At 42.4% G+C, this 14,728-nt stretch overlaps 1 protein-coding gene across 1 annotated transcript in view; it reads right to left on the bottom strand.

Annotated features, from left to right (window-relative positions):
- The window catches only part of mmp15a (matrix metallopeptidase 15a), a 50,566-nt gene that overhangs the window by 11,668 nt on the left and 24,170 nt on the right, over positions 1–14,728 (bottom strand). The window contains exons 6-8 of the mRNA XM_060928439.1: positions 13,612–13,952; positions 12,732–12,870; positions 715–862 (exon numbers count right to left, since the gene is read on the bottom strand). Coding sequence (XP_060784422.1) covers positions 715–862; positions 12,732–12,870; positions 13,612–13,952 — 628 coding nt within the window. The remainder of the gene's footprint in view (positions 1–714; positions 863–12,731; positions 12,871–13,611; positions 13,953–14,728) is intronic.

The raw sequence follows: 14,728 nt of genomic DNA, 5'->3' as shown, positions 1-14,728 counted from the left end.
ACTAAGTCATTTTGGCAAGATTTAATTTAATACAAAACAGAAATGGTCAGACACAAGCACGCCAAGCACATGGGAATGTATTTTGCCAATTTTGACAGCGCATGTTTTTTTAATGCCGCACCGTAGACAGCGAACGTTTAAACATGATCAAACATAGGAAACGAACGACACAAAGCATGGCTCAAAAACAAAAAAGTTAAATAAACCCTGCTGATAGTTGATGGTGTTGCAACACATCAGTGTTATAACCCAATCTCTACCCAACCACCCGTCATTTTAATTCTCCTCGGATCAGCACCGACCTCACATTTGGCCTTGGGAGAGTTCAGTTGACGGAAATCCGTCACACGACGGAAAACTTTAATCCATGCTTATGGATTGTATTGTCAAAGTAGTAAAAGCTGGAATCTATTTCACACAACTTTAATGGGAACAGTTTTGTGTTGATGCACTTTAAAAAAAAAAAAAAAAGAAATAACATCTACGTAGTTACAGAGAATAAAAGGGATAAAAACAACTTAAATATCTTTCTCTTCCTGACACCCTTGGGACACTTAAATATTTGAGAATTCCATTCCCGTTCTTTCAATTTCCACCTTGCTCTTATTCGTCACTCCTCGCTCTAGTGCCGTGTACAGAGCTTTGTCTGTCTGTGGTATATGACAACAGAAACATGACAGAGTGATGACACAACGTGAACTTGATTTGCGTTACCTGTCTCCTCTGAAGAAGTAGGTGTAGCCAGACGGCTCCCACCACACAGCCGTGTCCACTCGATCTGGCATCCCGTATCCGTAGTGCATCAGCTCCTGAGGATATCCAGGCAACACGTCGGCTTCCCTGAACAACCAGTATTTGCTGCCTACAGGAGGAAAGAAGCAAAGCTGCATTTCAGTGATGGAAAAACTCTCAGATTGGAACTGATTACTGGACAAAAGGATATACGATGCTGCTTTATACAAATGAGCTGGAATATTTACGTTTGAGGAGCAAAAGGGCAACAGAAACACGTTCGCCCTACTGTCAGGTGTTGCAATGCCGGCTCCAGCAAGGCAACATAAACTGGGAGACCACACAGGTTTGCAAATAATGATATAATTTATTATAATAAAGGATTAAATAATGGTAGTGCAAATCAGTAATAATGGAGTGTAGTGTGGTCAGTCCCAGTGTCACGCAAATGAATCCAAAAACCCAAGGAGGACAGCAACACTCCTGGAATGTTCTGGAGGGCTTTTATAGCTCCTCCCAATCAGGCACACCTGAAACACAATAAAACACCTGACACAAGGCAGAGATGTAATTAGGTAATCAGGTACACCAGGTTACCAATTGGCAGACCTGCCACGGTTGTTACACCCCCCCCCCCCCTAAAACAGAAGCCCACCTCAGTGGGATTCTGCACCATACACCAAAAGAGGAAGAAAAAAAAAACAAAAACCAAACCAAATTCAAACACTATTATCAGCAATAGATACAAGTAGGCAATAAACAAGATGGTTAAATACGCAATGCCACTACTATAGGACAGATGTACACAACCCCCATTTACAATCAGACATCCATCCCCCACTTCTCACCCACTCCTGGCCCTCTGACCTCTTGGCCCTCCGCAATTCCTAGCGCCTGGAAAAGCAACTTTAAGGTGGACAAAAGAACAGAGACACCGATCAGGCAAGAAAGAAATCAGGCAGTCTGTGCATTTGTGCTTGGAGCGCGGGACAATGCATCCGCCACAACATTTTCAACACCTCTAATGTGTCTGATACAAAGATTATAGGGCTGCAGGAACAGCGCCCACCGCATCAAACGTTGATCTGGGTTCTGAAGAGAATGCAGAAAAGTCAGTGGATTGTGGTCTGAATATACAATAACTGGATGAGCCCCACCACCCACATACACATCAAAATGTTGTAATACCCAGACTAAGGCTAGAGCCTCTTTCTCTATTGTGGAATAATTAAGCTGATATTTATTAAACTTACGAGAAAAATAACTAACCGGACGATCAACAGTGTAGCTATCCTCTTGCAACAGCACAGCACCCGCCCCCACCTGGCTGGCATCCACCTGGATTTTAAAGGGACAGTCAAGCCGTGGAGCCGCCAGGACCGGTGCTGTGCTGAGCAAAAGTTTGGCGTGGTCAAAAGCCTTCTGACACTCAGGGGTCCAAACAAACTGACTATTTGCCTTCAACAGATCTGTGAGGGGTGAAACAACAGAAGAAAAATTACGACAAAAACTCCTGTAGTACCCCACCATGCCCAGAAACCTCATTAGCTCCTTCTTATTTACAGGAGGTGGAAAACAATCAATTGCAGCCACCTTAGCACGCACTGGCCGCACCTCACCTTGACCCACCACCTTCCCTAGGTAGACCACGGTGGCCTGCGCAAACTCACATTTTGCCAGGTTAAGGGTCAACTTGGCTGCAACCAACCTCTCCAGCACTGCCTTGAGCCTACCCAGATGTTCCTCCCACGTGTTCAAATACCGACAATGCAGGGAACATGGCATATGCTCTTCCCCTTGTCAGTCATGGTGATGCTAGAGAATTGTGGGCATCTATGAGCTTGTGTATGTGGAATAGGGCAGACAGCACTTTCCTCTGAGTGCATTACACTTCCCTGTGACACATCATCAACAGCAGTTCAACAAAAGATAGGCGGTTGGCTTCATGTGTCTCAGGGGAAACCTACGGTATGTTTGCCTTCACCTCTCCCAGTTGGTAGCTAGCTTCTGAGGAGAGTGATGGTTGTTTCTTATTCCATTCACAAATTGGAAATACCTTCATAGTTACTCCTCCTCCTCCTCCTAATAATAATGAGACCGTCAGTGACGGTGTAGCTCAAGCCGGCCCAATCTAGTCCAGAAGGAACAATCTAAGGTGAGCCACCTTCCTTGCACTATATACAAGCTATATATAGACGCTATATCCACCCTAGAAATACCAACCTGTTTGCCAGAAAGAATCCAAAACTGCAAGGAACTGACCGAGAAAAAGTGATTCTTGTTGAACTGCTGTTGAATTAAGGCTTAATTAGTCCATAACTTCATTAATAATTGTAATTAAGCAAATCTGGGTAGAAGTTCTATGCACCCTAGGTACCCCTACCTTCATGCCAGAAAGAATCAAAATTGGTGAAGAATTGAGGGAGAAGAAGCGATTTGTGTGGAAACTGCTTTGTTAGGGATTGATTGATTAATTACTCCATATCGTCATTATTAATTGCAATAATGCAAATTTGGCTAGAAGCTACATGCACCCCAGGCAGACCTACCTTCCTGCCAAAAAGAATAAAAATCAGTGAAGAATTGAGAGAGAAGAAGCGATTTTCGTGAAATGTGGACGACGCCGAACGGACGACAGATGAACAATGGACAACACATGACGGCATAAACTCATTGGCCTGCCGACCAGATGAGCTAATAATAACAGAAGTGTACTGTATATCTGTTCATCCCAACTAAACACAATTTGTATGGAGCTAATAAGACAACAAATAGAAAGTTAACAATAGCTAGAACCCCAATTAAATAGAACTACCACTACACCAACAAGTAATACTTATTATTATTATTCCCAAATTAACAAATATTTGCGTTGTTTTGGGGTATTTGTTTATATTTGGAGGCTACTTTTCAAAATTTGCCAAGTCTTGTTTTTGGTAATAATATCCAAGTTCAGATATAAATTCATAAATCTGGACTTGTTGTAACGTTTGTAGGCTGCTGTTTCATAGTTAATTATTACGCAGGGGAACTTTGTGCATAAAAAGAGCCCTGAAACCACATATAGGAAATTGGTATAAAAGTATTACATCATTAATATGCAATTATCAGTTTCAGTTTATTTTATAAGGGACCATGTACAACCCCGATTGCAAAAAAGTTGGGACAAAGTACAAATTGTAAATAAAAACGGAATGCAATGATGTGGAAGTTTCAAAATTCCATATTTTATTCAGAATAGAACATAGATGACATATCAAATGTTTAAACTGAGAAAATTTATCATTTAAAGAGAAAAATTAGGTGATTTTAAAATTCATGACAACAACACGTCTCAAAAAAGTTGGGACAAGGCCATGTTTCCCACTGTGAGACATCCCCTTTTCTCTTTACAACAGTCTGTAAACGTCTGGGGACTGAGGAGACAAGTTGCTCAAGTTTAGGGATAGGAATGTTAACCCATTCTTGTCTAATGTAGGATTCTAGTTGCTCAACTGTCTTAGGTCTTTTTTGTCGTATCTTCCGTTTTATGATGCGCCAAATGTTTTCTATGGGTGAAAGATCTGGACTGCAGGCTGGCCAGTTCAGTACCCGGACCCTTCTTCTACGCAGCCATGATGCTGTAATTGATGCAGTATGTGGTTTGGCATTGTCATGTTGGAAAATGCAAGGTCTTCCCTGAAAGAGACGTCGTCTGGATGGGAGCATATGTTGCTCTAGAACCTGGATATACCTTTCAGCATTGATGGTGTCTTTCCAGATGTGTAAGCTGCCCATGCCACACGCACTAATCCAACCCCATACCATCAGAGATGCAGGCTTCTGAACTGAGCGCCGATAACAACTTGGGTCGTCCTTCTCCTCTTTAGTCCGAATGACACGGCGTCCCTGATTTCCATAAAGAACTTCAAATTTTGATTCGTCTGACCACAGAACAGTTTTCCACTTTGCCACAGTCCATTTTAAATGAGCCTTGGTTCAGAGAAGACGTCTGCGCTTCTGGATCATGTTTAGATACGGCTTCTTCTTTGAACTATAGAGTTTTAGCTGGCAACAGCGGATGGCACGGTGAATTGTGTTCACAGATAATGTTCTATGGAAATATTCCTGAGCCCATTTGGCTGCGGCTACATAGGGGTCATACACTACCGTTCAAAAGTTTGGGGTCGCCCAGACAATTTTGTGCTTTCCATGAAAAGTCACACTTTTATTTCCCACCATAAGTTGTAAAATGAATAGAAAATATAGTCAAGACATTTTTCTGGCCATTTTGAGCATTTAATCGACCCCACAAATGTGATGCTCCAGAAACTCAATCTGCTCAAAGGAAGGTCAGTTTTATAGCTTCTCTAAAGAGCTCAACTGTTTTCAGCTGTGCTAACATGATTGTACAAGGGTTTTCTAATCATCCATTAGCCTTCTGAGGCAATGAGCAAACACATTGTACCATTAGAACACTGGAGTGAGAGTTGCTGGAAATGGGCCTCTATACACCTATGGAGATATTGCACCAAAAACCAGACATTTGCAGCTAGAATAGTCATTTACCACATTAGCAATGTATAGAGTGGATTTCTGATTAGTTTAAAGTGACCTTCATTGAAAAGAACAGTGCTTTTCTTTCAAAGATAAGGACATTTCAAAGTGACCCCAAACTTTTGAACGGTAGTGTATAGGGATGTCCCAATCAGGTTTTTTTGCCCTCCGATCCGATACCGATCATTTGATTTTGAGTATCTGCCGATACCGAGTCCCGATCCGATACTTCTTATAATCCATAAAAAATAAAGACGAGGAAAGAAACGGATCCAGGATGTTCCTCATTTTTTATTTAACACCTTATTTTAACATCCAACAACTCCGTTAGCAAACAGAGCACTTACGTGAGGCAGTTTGAACAATAAATAACAAATTTAAAAAAATAACCTTAAAATACCTGGCAGGAATGTAAACAAATAAAAAAAAATAAAGTGCCACAGTGCCAGTAATTTGCTTTTAAGAACGCATCTCACAGTGGTGTACAGTAATTTCAATTAAGGAAATGAACGTTTTTCTTGATGAAAACAAGCATTTCTACCCTTTCAGGTTTGAGCCCGTTTCTTTTGTCATCCAACGAAAAAAAAAAAAAGATCTCATTCTTTGCTTTCCGCTTCGAACTGCTTCCGTGTTCAACTTTGCCGGCAACAGGCAGCCAATAACCAATAGCGTCTCCGCTACAAAGTGATGTCATGCCGCACGCGTTGATGTTGCTGTGTTGAGACAAGAGGTCTGGTCTCACTCTGTGCCAACGCATAGCTATTGATGTGTTAAAAATGAGAATATATTACATAGATATATATCCGATCTCTGATCGGGAGGCAATGCCCGATTCCGATCGAGTCTGAAACCATGTGATCGGGCCCGATTTCCGATCACGTGATCGGATCGGGACATCCCTAGTAGTGTATGCAATTTCACAAAAATCGCTACTCCTCCTACAGGATTGACTAGATTTCAAACTCACACACAACAACAGTGGCCGGTATGCGCTTCAGCCTCTTTGCGGCTATTTTTTGTTATGGATTATCGAGGAGTTTTTTGCTGCCAACATGGCAACCGTGTCTAAAGAAGCAAAAAAAAAAAAAAGAGCATAGAAATGGTCCTGATCTTTTCTCCTCTCCAAATCTGACAGGACAGAGGCAGTATTATGTTCCATGAAAGGCCACTTTCCTTCGCGAGTCACTGCACGCTTCACACAAAACTCTCTTACAAACGAGTGATGGCTATTGAAGCGCTAATGAAGTTTAGTGTGTCCTGTTCAGCAGCTGACACCCGAGCCACAGAGCTCAGCTCCTGCTTGGTCTCCACAGCGTGATCAGTGCGAGCATGTGGAGGCTGATGCAACACACACAGGCTCGATGTTTCTGCCAAAACCCCCTCCCACCGAATGCTTTACGACTGACGTAGTTTGGCCTAAAGAGTGTGTTGGAGCACAAAGAGCAGATGTTTTAAAGAAACCTGGATGGCTGTGAAGTATTTAATGTTGTGTGCTTGTTGGAAATGATTGATGCCTCAGATAAAACACATGAGACAGAAGTGCCAGGATTGCTAACAAGAAAATCCTCGCAGGCAGAGAGATAAAACAGAATTTTACGACAACAACACTAGTATACATTCGTGGAAAACATGGCAGGGTTCTTTTCAGATCTGAGACAGATAAGAAAACAAGGCAAAAATCCAAAATGCTAATGAATTTTTTTTTTACCAAACAAAGTCACCACAAGCCCAGCTTGCTGTTTTCTGAATTAACAAAGTCAATGTTCAACTCGATAAACTGAAGTGAAAAAAAAATAAAAAAACTTACAGTTACCTGGTTGGAGAAGTTTGTTCGCCCGTTAAAGGGGTACCAAATATAATATATACAGTTGCTGATGTGACAACGTAACGTATTCTTAAGTATTCTATCAAATTTATATACTAGAAAACAACGAAATATCTTGGTAATTGTAAATATAATACTTTATACGCTAAACCGCACAAGAGTCGCCATTTTTAAAAGACCGTGACGTCAGCGCTACCCACTGCACTAGCGGAACTCTCCGAAATAGAGGAGATAAGCGTGTAATCATAGCGTCGGGCGCATCAAGTGAAAGCGACAGCTCTGTCGAATCATACGAAGAGATCCCGCAAGACACACTGCAAGCAGGCTATGGCTTAGAAGGGTACCAGTTTGAACCTAGGAGAGGTACTCTCGACTCCGGTGATGAAAGAAGAGAAGAAAGCTCGGATGACGGCGAGGATGAGACTGATGCTGACCATGGGCGTGGCGAGCGTGGGGCAGAGCGTCTGCGTGCAGGTGACACGGCGTGGTGCTCGTGCAGAAAATGTAACGTGGAGTTGCTCACGAGTCCAGCAGAATTTATTTGCTGCAATGAGATAGGCGCCACCCGTGGACTTGCGAAATCGTCGCAAGAGGCAGAAACAGGTATTTCACACGTGCTGTTCCCAACCTCAATGAGCCAACACAACTGGGCACATACGTACGTCATGAGTGTTACGCAGAGAAAATGAACGTGCATTCTGATTGGATAAAATTAATATCATGGCGGGCTGTTCAAACTGCGGAAATAGTTTGCTCGAGCTACTTTCAAAACACTATAACTTTCCAACCTTAGAACAAAAAACTTTTGTAAGTCTTGAATAAGGTTCGTTAATGTGTGTTTTATTGTTATATTTACTCTATATATTGCCCTCTGTTCCCCTTTAACTAATACTCTGTTAAAGCATCATTTGCTTGCAAGACGGTAGTAAGAGTCTACCAACGTAAAACACTGATTTGGTCATTTTAGATCCCAGAGGATCTCCTGTGTACAGCTCACTTGAAGTCATTCCACAGTTTTTTCGATCTGGGCTCTGAATGGGCCATTCCAAAACATTGATCATCATCATCATCATCATCATCTGAAGCTGTTCCTTTGTTAACTTGGATTTGTGCTTCGGGTCATGATTGTGCTCGAAGGTCAGAATTTCCCTTCATCTTCAGCTGTCTAACAGAGCCCTTCAGTCTTTGTGCCAAAATAGACTGGCATTTGGAGCCATCTGTGAGTCTGTCTATCTTGAATAGAGCCTCAGAGAAACAGTCCCATAGCTTGATGCTGCCACCACCATGCTTCTCTGTAGGAATGGTGTTCTATGGGTGACAGGAAGCTGTTTTTTTTTTTTTTTTTTGCACACCACATGTATCTTTTAGAGAGTTCTAACCAAAACGTTCTACCTTGGTTTCAGCAGACCATGACAAATTTTGCCACATGGTTTGACTGAGACAGGTTTGGATGTGTTTTTTTTTTTCCTCCCCCTCATGTGAGGGGGCTTCTGTCCAGCCATCCTACTCCATAACCCAGAAATGTGAAGAATGTAAGAGACTGGAGTCACATGCAGACAGTGACTAGTATTATCAGTCTCAGCAGCCTTCTTGATGCATTTTGTTTTTGTCCTTTTGTCAATTTTGAAATGACGTCCTGTTCTTGGTGGTGTGGTGCTCAGTTTTCTCCACCTGGTGATAATGGGGTTCACAGATACCCCTTTTCCACCAAATCAGTTCCAGGGCTGGTTCGGGGCCAGTGCTGGTGCTGGTTCACAACTCGTTCAACTTGCGAACCAGCTGAGAACCAGTTTGCTTTTCCATAGCTCGCGGTGCTAAGGGAAGCCACGTCATTACGTCGCTGTATACGTCAGTTACGTCGCTATATACGTCAGTTACGTCGCTACGTTTGCATAAACCTTGGCGCGGATATCGAAGCAAAAACAACACGGAAGAAGCAGCAGCAACAATAACAACAACAATAATAATAATGGATGACTTCGCGTTTGTACAGCTGCTGCTTCTCGTCGCTTAAAAATGGCGATCTTTCGCGGACTTGTTATTGTTGTTGGTCTTAACAACTCCGCCCCCCCGCTGACGTAAGCGGTTCTTTCCTCTGGCCCAGCAGAGAGTTGGTGCTAGCCTGGAATCGGTTTTTCTGGCCCCAGAGCCAGTTCTTTGTCAGTGGAAACAGAAAACCCGGTTCCAATCTAAGCACTGGCCCCGAACCAGCCCTGGAACTGCTTTGGTGGAAAAGGGGCAAGAGTTCCATGGTACACCTAAAGTTTTTGGAAAATCTTTTGCACCCCATACAACAATGTCCGAGTTATTTGCAGACGATGGTTTCAGCAGTTGGCTGCAACCAAGACGACGTCAAGAAAATTCTACAGGAAGAGCTGATATCTATTTGGAGTTAATCGGAAACACTTCACTGATGACAGGTGTATGATAATTACCTTTGAGCATTAGTTTGAATGTGATTGGTTAATTCTGAGCACAGTCACATGCCCCATTGTAAAAGGGTGTGCATACTCATGCAGCCAGGTTACTGTAAAGGTGATGATACACGGGGCAATTATTTTGGGCAATGTTGCTGGCCAATTGTGCTTTGACACTTTCCCATTGAGACTGGGCAACGTAATTTCTATCTGAATGATTTTCATCATTTTGGGCAATGTTTTATCATTAAGATCATCCAATCAGAGTGCTAGTAGCAAATCACATGACCACCCGAGTGACAGCTTCTGAAATTTTCAACAAAGATGGCGGCGTCTCCAGCAGTGGAGCGAAGAAAAAGAAAGAGACACAACTTGTATCTTTTAATGCCAGTAAGTTGTTCTGTGTAAACCCAAAGGGGTGAATTTGCCTCATCAAATGCTTAGAAAACCAACAGACATCTATTTTTACGCTCAGGTTGTAATTAAGATGTCGATTTTTTTTTTCAGCTAAGTGTAAACTGACGTTAGCTAACCACCGCTCCATAGAGATTGAATGGGATTTCGCTAACTAGCGGTGGTTTTTGCTAACATATGCTGTGTTCACACTTATACCGGTACGAAAGTGGTATAACTGTAGCGATACAAAGTATACCGGTACAGTTTAGTGCATCTGTCCACACTAGCGAGAAATGTTTGCGGTTTTCTTTTACGGTAGTTGAAATGCGCGTGCGCGAAATGTTTCCATGGTTACCGAGTAACTTCCTTCCGAGAATATGGCGGATGAAACAACGTGTGTGTGCTTTTTGTTGTCAATGTACGGTCTGTATTTCTGGTGGTCATTTATTCAGTCGAATCGTATAAAATGCGCGAGGCAGTTGAGAAAGAAACAAAGAAAACGAATCTCCGTTCTTCACTATTTTATTCAGCGAAGATATCGATTGAGGTGTGTGACTTTGCGCATGCGCATTATATTTGTATCGATACAGAGCCGCTTCATCTGTCCACACTACAGCGAAGCGCTACAGTACCGATACTGTACCGGTACGAAACCCATACATTTGTGGGTTTCGTACCGATACAGTTATACCGCTACAGTACCGGTATAGTTGCTAGTGTGGACAGTGTGGATAGTGTGGCTGTGGTACGAAAGTAGTTTTGTATCGGTACAAAATCCCTAGTGTGGACAGGGTAATAGTGAGCTGAAAGTTATCGCTAGCTATGTAGGGATAACGTTAGCTCTCCCTGGCAGTAGATTTGCTCTTATCTGATTGGTTGTTGCCGATTGTCTGTTGCCCTGTGTCTCACCTGGTTGCCTGTTGCTGACAACATTGCCCAAAAAGTTGCCCTGTGTATCATCACCTTAAGTTTTTTCTATTTCTTATTTCCTCCCCACCAAAACATTTCTATTTGTTTTGTCTATTTGAATTCTGGTTGTCACTATATGACACTAAGCGTGGAAAAGATCCGATATGATTTATTTTGTTTTACATCACATATACAGTGGGGCAAAAAAGTATTTAGTCAGTCACCAATTGTGCAAGTTCTCCCACTTAAAAAGATGAGAGAGGCCTGTAATTTTCATCATAGGTACACTTCAACTATGAGAGACAGAATGAGAAAAAAAAATCCAAAAAATCACATTGTCTGATTTTTAAAGAATTTATTTGCAAATTATGGTGGAAAATAAGTATTTGGTCAATAACAAAAGTTCATCTCAATACTTTGTTATATACCCTTTGTTGGCAATGACAGAGGTCAAACGTTTTCTGTAAGTCTTCACAAGGTTTTCACACACTGTTGCTGGTATTTTGGCCCATTCCTCCATGCAGATCTCCTCTAGAGCAGTGATGTTTTGGGGCTGTCGCTGGGCAACACGGACTTTCAACTCCCTCCAAAGATTTTCTATGGGGTTGAGATCTGGAGACTGGCTAGGCCACTCCAGGACCTTGAAATGCTTCTTACGAAGCCACTCCTTCGTTGCCCGGGCGGTGTGTTTGGGCTCATTGTCATGCTGAAAGACCCAGCCATGTTTAATTTTCAATGCCCTTGCTGATGGAAGGAGGTTTTCACTCAAAATCTCACGATACATGGCCCCATTCATTCTTTCCTTTACACGGATCAGTCGTCCTGGTCCCTTTGCAGAAAAACAGCCCCAAAGCATGATGTTTCCACCCCCATGCTTCACAGTAGGTATGGTGTTCTTTAGATGCAACTCAGCATTCTTTCTCCTCTAAACATGACAAGTTGAGTTTTTACCAAAAAGTTCTATTTTGATTTCATCTGACCATATGACATTCTCCCAATCCTCTTCTGGATCATCCAAATGCTCTCTAGCAAACTTCAGACGGGCCTGGACATGTACTGGCTTAAGCAGGGGGACACGTCTGGCACTGCAGGATTTGAGTCCCTGGCGGCGTAGTGTGTTACTGATGGTAGCCTTTGTTACTTTGGTCCCAGCTCTCTGCAGGTCATTCACTAGGTCCCCCCGTGTGGTTCTGGGATTTTTGCTCACCGTTCTTGTGATCATTTTGACCCCACGGGGTGAGATCTTGCATGGAGCCCCAGATCGAGGGAGATTATCAGTGGTCTTGTATGTCTTCCATTTTCTAATAATTGCTCCCACAGTTGATTTCTTCACACCAAGCTGCTTACCTATTGCAGATTCAGTCTTCCCAGCCTGGTGCAGGTCTACAATTTTGTTTCTGGTGTCCTTTGACAGCTCTTTGGTCTTGGCCATAGTGAAGTTTGGAGTGTGACTGTTTGAGGTTGTGAACAGGTGTTTTTTATACTGATAACGAGTTCAAACAGGTGGCATTAATACAGGTAACGAGTGGAGGACAGAGGAGCCTCTTAAAGAAGAAGTTACAGGTCTGTGAGAGCCAGAAATCTTGCTTGTTTGTAGGTGACCAAATACTTATTTTACTGAGGAATTTACCAATTAATTCATTAAAAATCCTACAATGTGATTTCCTGGATTCTTTCCCCCCATTCTGTCTCTCATAGTTGAAGTGTACCTATGAGGAAAATTACAGGCCTCGCTCATCTTTTTAAGTGGGAGAACTTGCACAATTGGTGGCTGACTAAATACTTTTTTGCCCCACTGTACCTACCATTTTAACAGTGGCATGTAGGGTGTAAACGTTACAACTAAACTAAGTCTTGGCACCTCTTGAGGAGGGTGCATGTGTAAATTTATTTTTCTTTTCATCTGTATCGCTGACCTTTGAAGAACACAAATTTTCCATCATGGCGTTCGTATGCAGCGTCTATGTCTTCAGGTAGGCCGACCCAAAAGAAAGAAATAGGCATAGGGTAATTATCGAGAACACGGTTCCGCCTGACCCTCCAGAACCACTGACCCTAAGAGAGACAGAGAGAGAGAGAGAGAGAGAGAGAAGGAAGATTACAGTCCAGCTGACAGCATCTGCACATCAAAAAGCACATGACTTCGAGATTAGGAAATGTATTTATAGCTCTGAAAAGCATTAACTATTCTGAGAACGTACCACTCTGTTCCAGAGTATACAGGAAATCAGCTTCAAATATTACGCAACAACAAAGTTGTTTTGTAAGTAGAAACATCACATGGGATATATGACCTCATGGAATCAAAATGACATGGCTAGTTTAGTGATGTTTATCGAGTGCTCACAAGTACAAACTTTGTCATGTTTATCAAAGCTGAAGAGCTTCTCGGTGCAGCAGACTGCACGTAGGCTGCAGGAGAAATTAATACGGAGACTAATTCAACTAAACAAGTCCAGCTAGGAGTCCAAAATCCTTGTTCTGAGACAAAGTTTGATTTCTGCATTAAACCCTGACAGACCAGTTAGAAAGAATGAAAGACATCTTTAACGTTAAAAAAAAAAAAGTTCAAGGAAAAAAGGTTTGCAGTTTGCGAATTCTCATCTCTTGTGGGGAGCCAATATTTTCAGCAGTAACCAAAACGTGAATGAACTGATGGAATTCACTACATCTGTTTTACTGTTCTTCAAAACTGTGTGAAATGATGGGAAATTTCTACTAAATTAATACAGCTTATAAACATTTTCATGGATCTGTGAAAAGACTGTGAGGTTTATTTTGATGATGAAGACAAACCTTGAAGACGAACATCTCCCCTCTGAGCACCGCGACTGTGTTAAAGTCTCCGTCGCAGATATCGGGGGCGTCCTGGTCTGATCGGCGAGTGGGTCTGGGCTCAGCCGGAGGAACCCACGGCACAGTGGCTCTCTCAGGAGGTCTGGTTGGTTTCTCTGGACGTCTGGTTGGTTTCTCTGGACGTCTGGTTGGTTTCTCTGGACGTCTGGTTGGTTTCTCTGGACGTCTGGTGGTCCTTAAAGGCTCTGCCGTGGTGGATATGGGTTCTGGTTTGTTTGTGGTTGTGTATGATGGAGTTGTAGTGGTGCTCAAAGGCTCAGTGGGTGCCATCACAGGGGGTCCTGTTAACACACATGAAATATTTAGCTACATTTTCGCCCCTTTATTCAGAGAAACTAAGCAGCGGCGTCATGTGTTTTTTTTTTCTACCTCGCTGCAGCTGTGGCAAAACGCCCAGCTCTCACAGGCTCCAGATGAGGCATCCAGATGGGCCACGATGGAGAAAACAGACCCACACGGATTCACAATAACTGATGGATATCACAGTTTAACTCAGTCACGTGACTTGACTGTGCCACTTTCAGTTTTCTGATGCAACGTTATCGGAGTAATGAATAATAAACAAAGAGCAAAGACACATCTCATGCTAGGGACATCTAATAAGGTCTAAAAACTAATTATTTTCCTGAGTCATGGTTATGTATCGCAACTATTTAGCCAATTCGAGTATTTTATGGAATCAATTTTGTGCCAAAATGTTCATACAATACTTTTGAAATATCAAACAAAAACGATAAGTCAAAATAAAAAAAAAGTCAATTTTTTTAGACTGGCAAACAAATTATTCGTGTAATCGTGCAAAATATCAGTCTATTACTCTTCAGAAACCTTTTATTTTTGTTCCGCATCTTTCTCAGTTTTGTTTGACGTAATTTATTTTGGTTGCGATTCCAGCTTTCTCGTTTGCGCTCCCTGACTTTTTGCTTGCAGTTTTGGCACAAACTTCACGTGTGGGTGGGCTGTCCAGGAATGCATTCCCATTGGCTAGCTTGTGTTTGACTGACAGCTACGCTCAGCCATTCCCTACTCGGATTCTGGCGGACTGTTTGACGAGTGA

The sequence above is a fragment of the Neoarius graeffei genome, chromosome 8 (genome assembly GCF_027579695.1).
Source record: "Neoarius graeffei isolate fNeoGra1 chromosome 8, fNeoGra1.pri, whole genome shotgun sequence".
NCBI lineage: Eukaryota > Metazoa > Chordata > Actinopteri > Siluriformes > Ariidae > Neoarius > Neoarius graeffei.
This window is presented reverse-complemented; position numbering and strand designations above follow the sequence as displayed.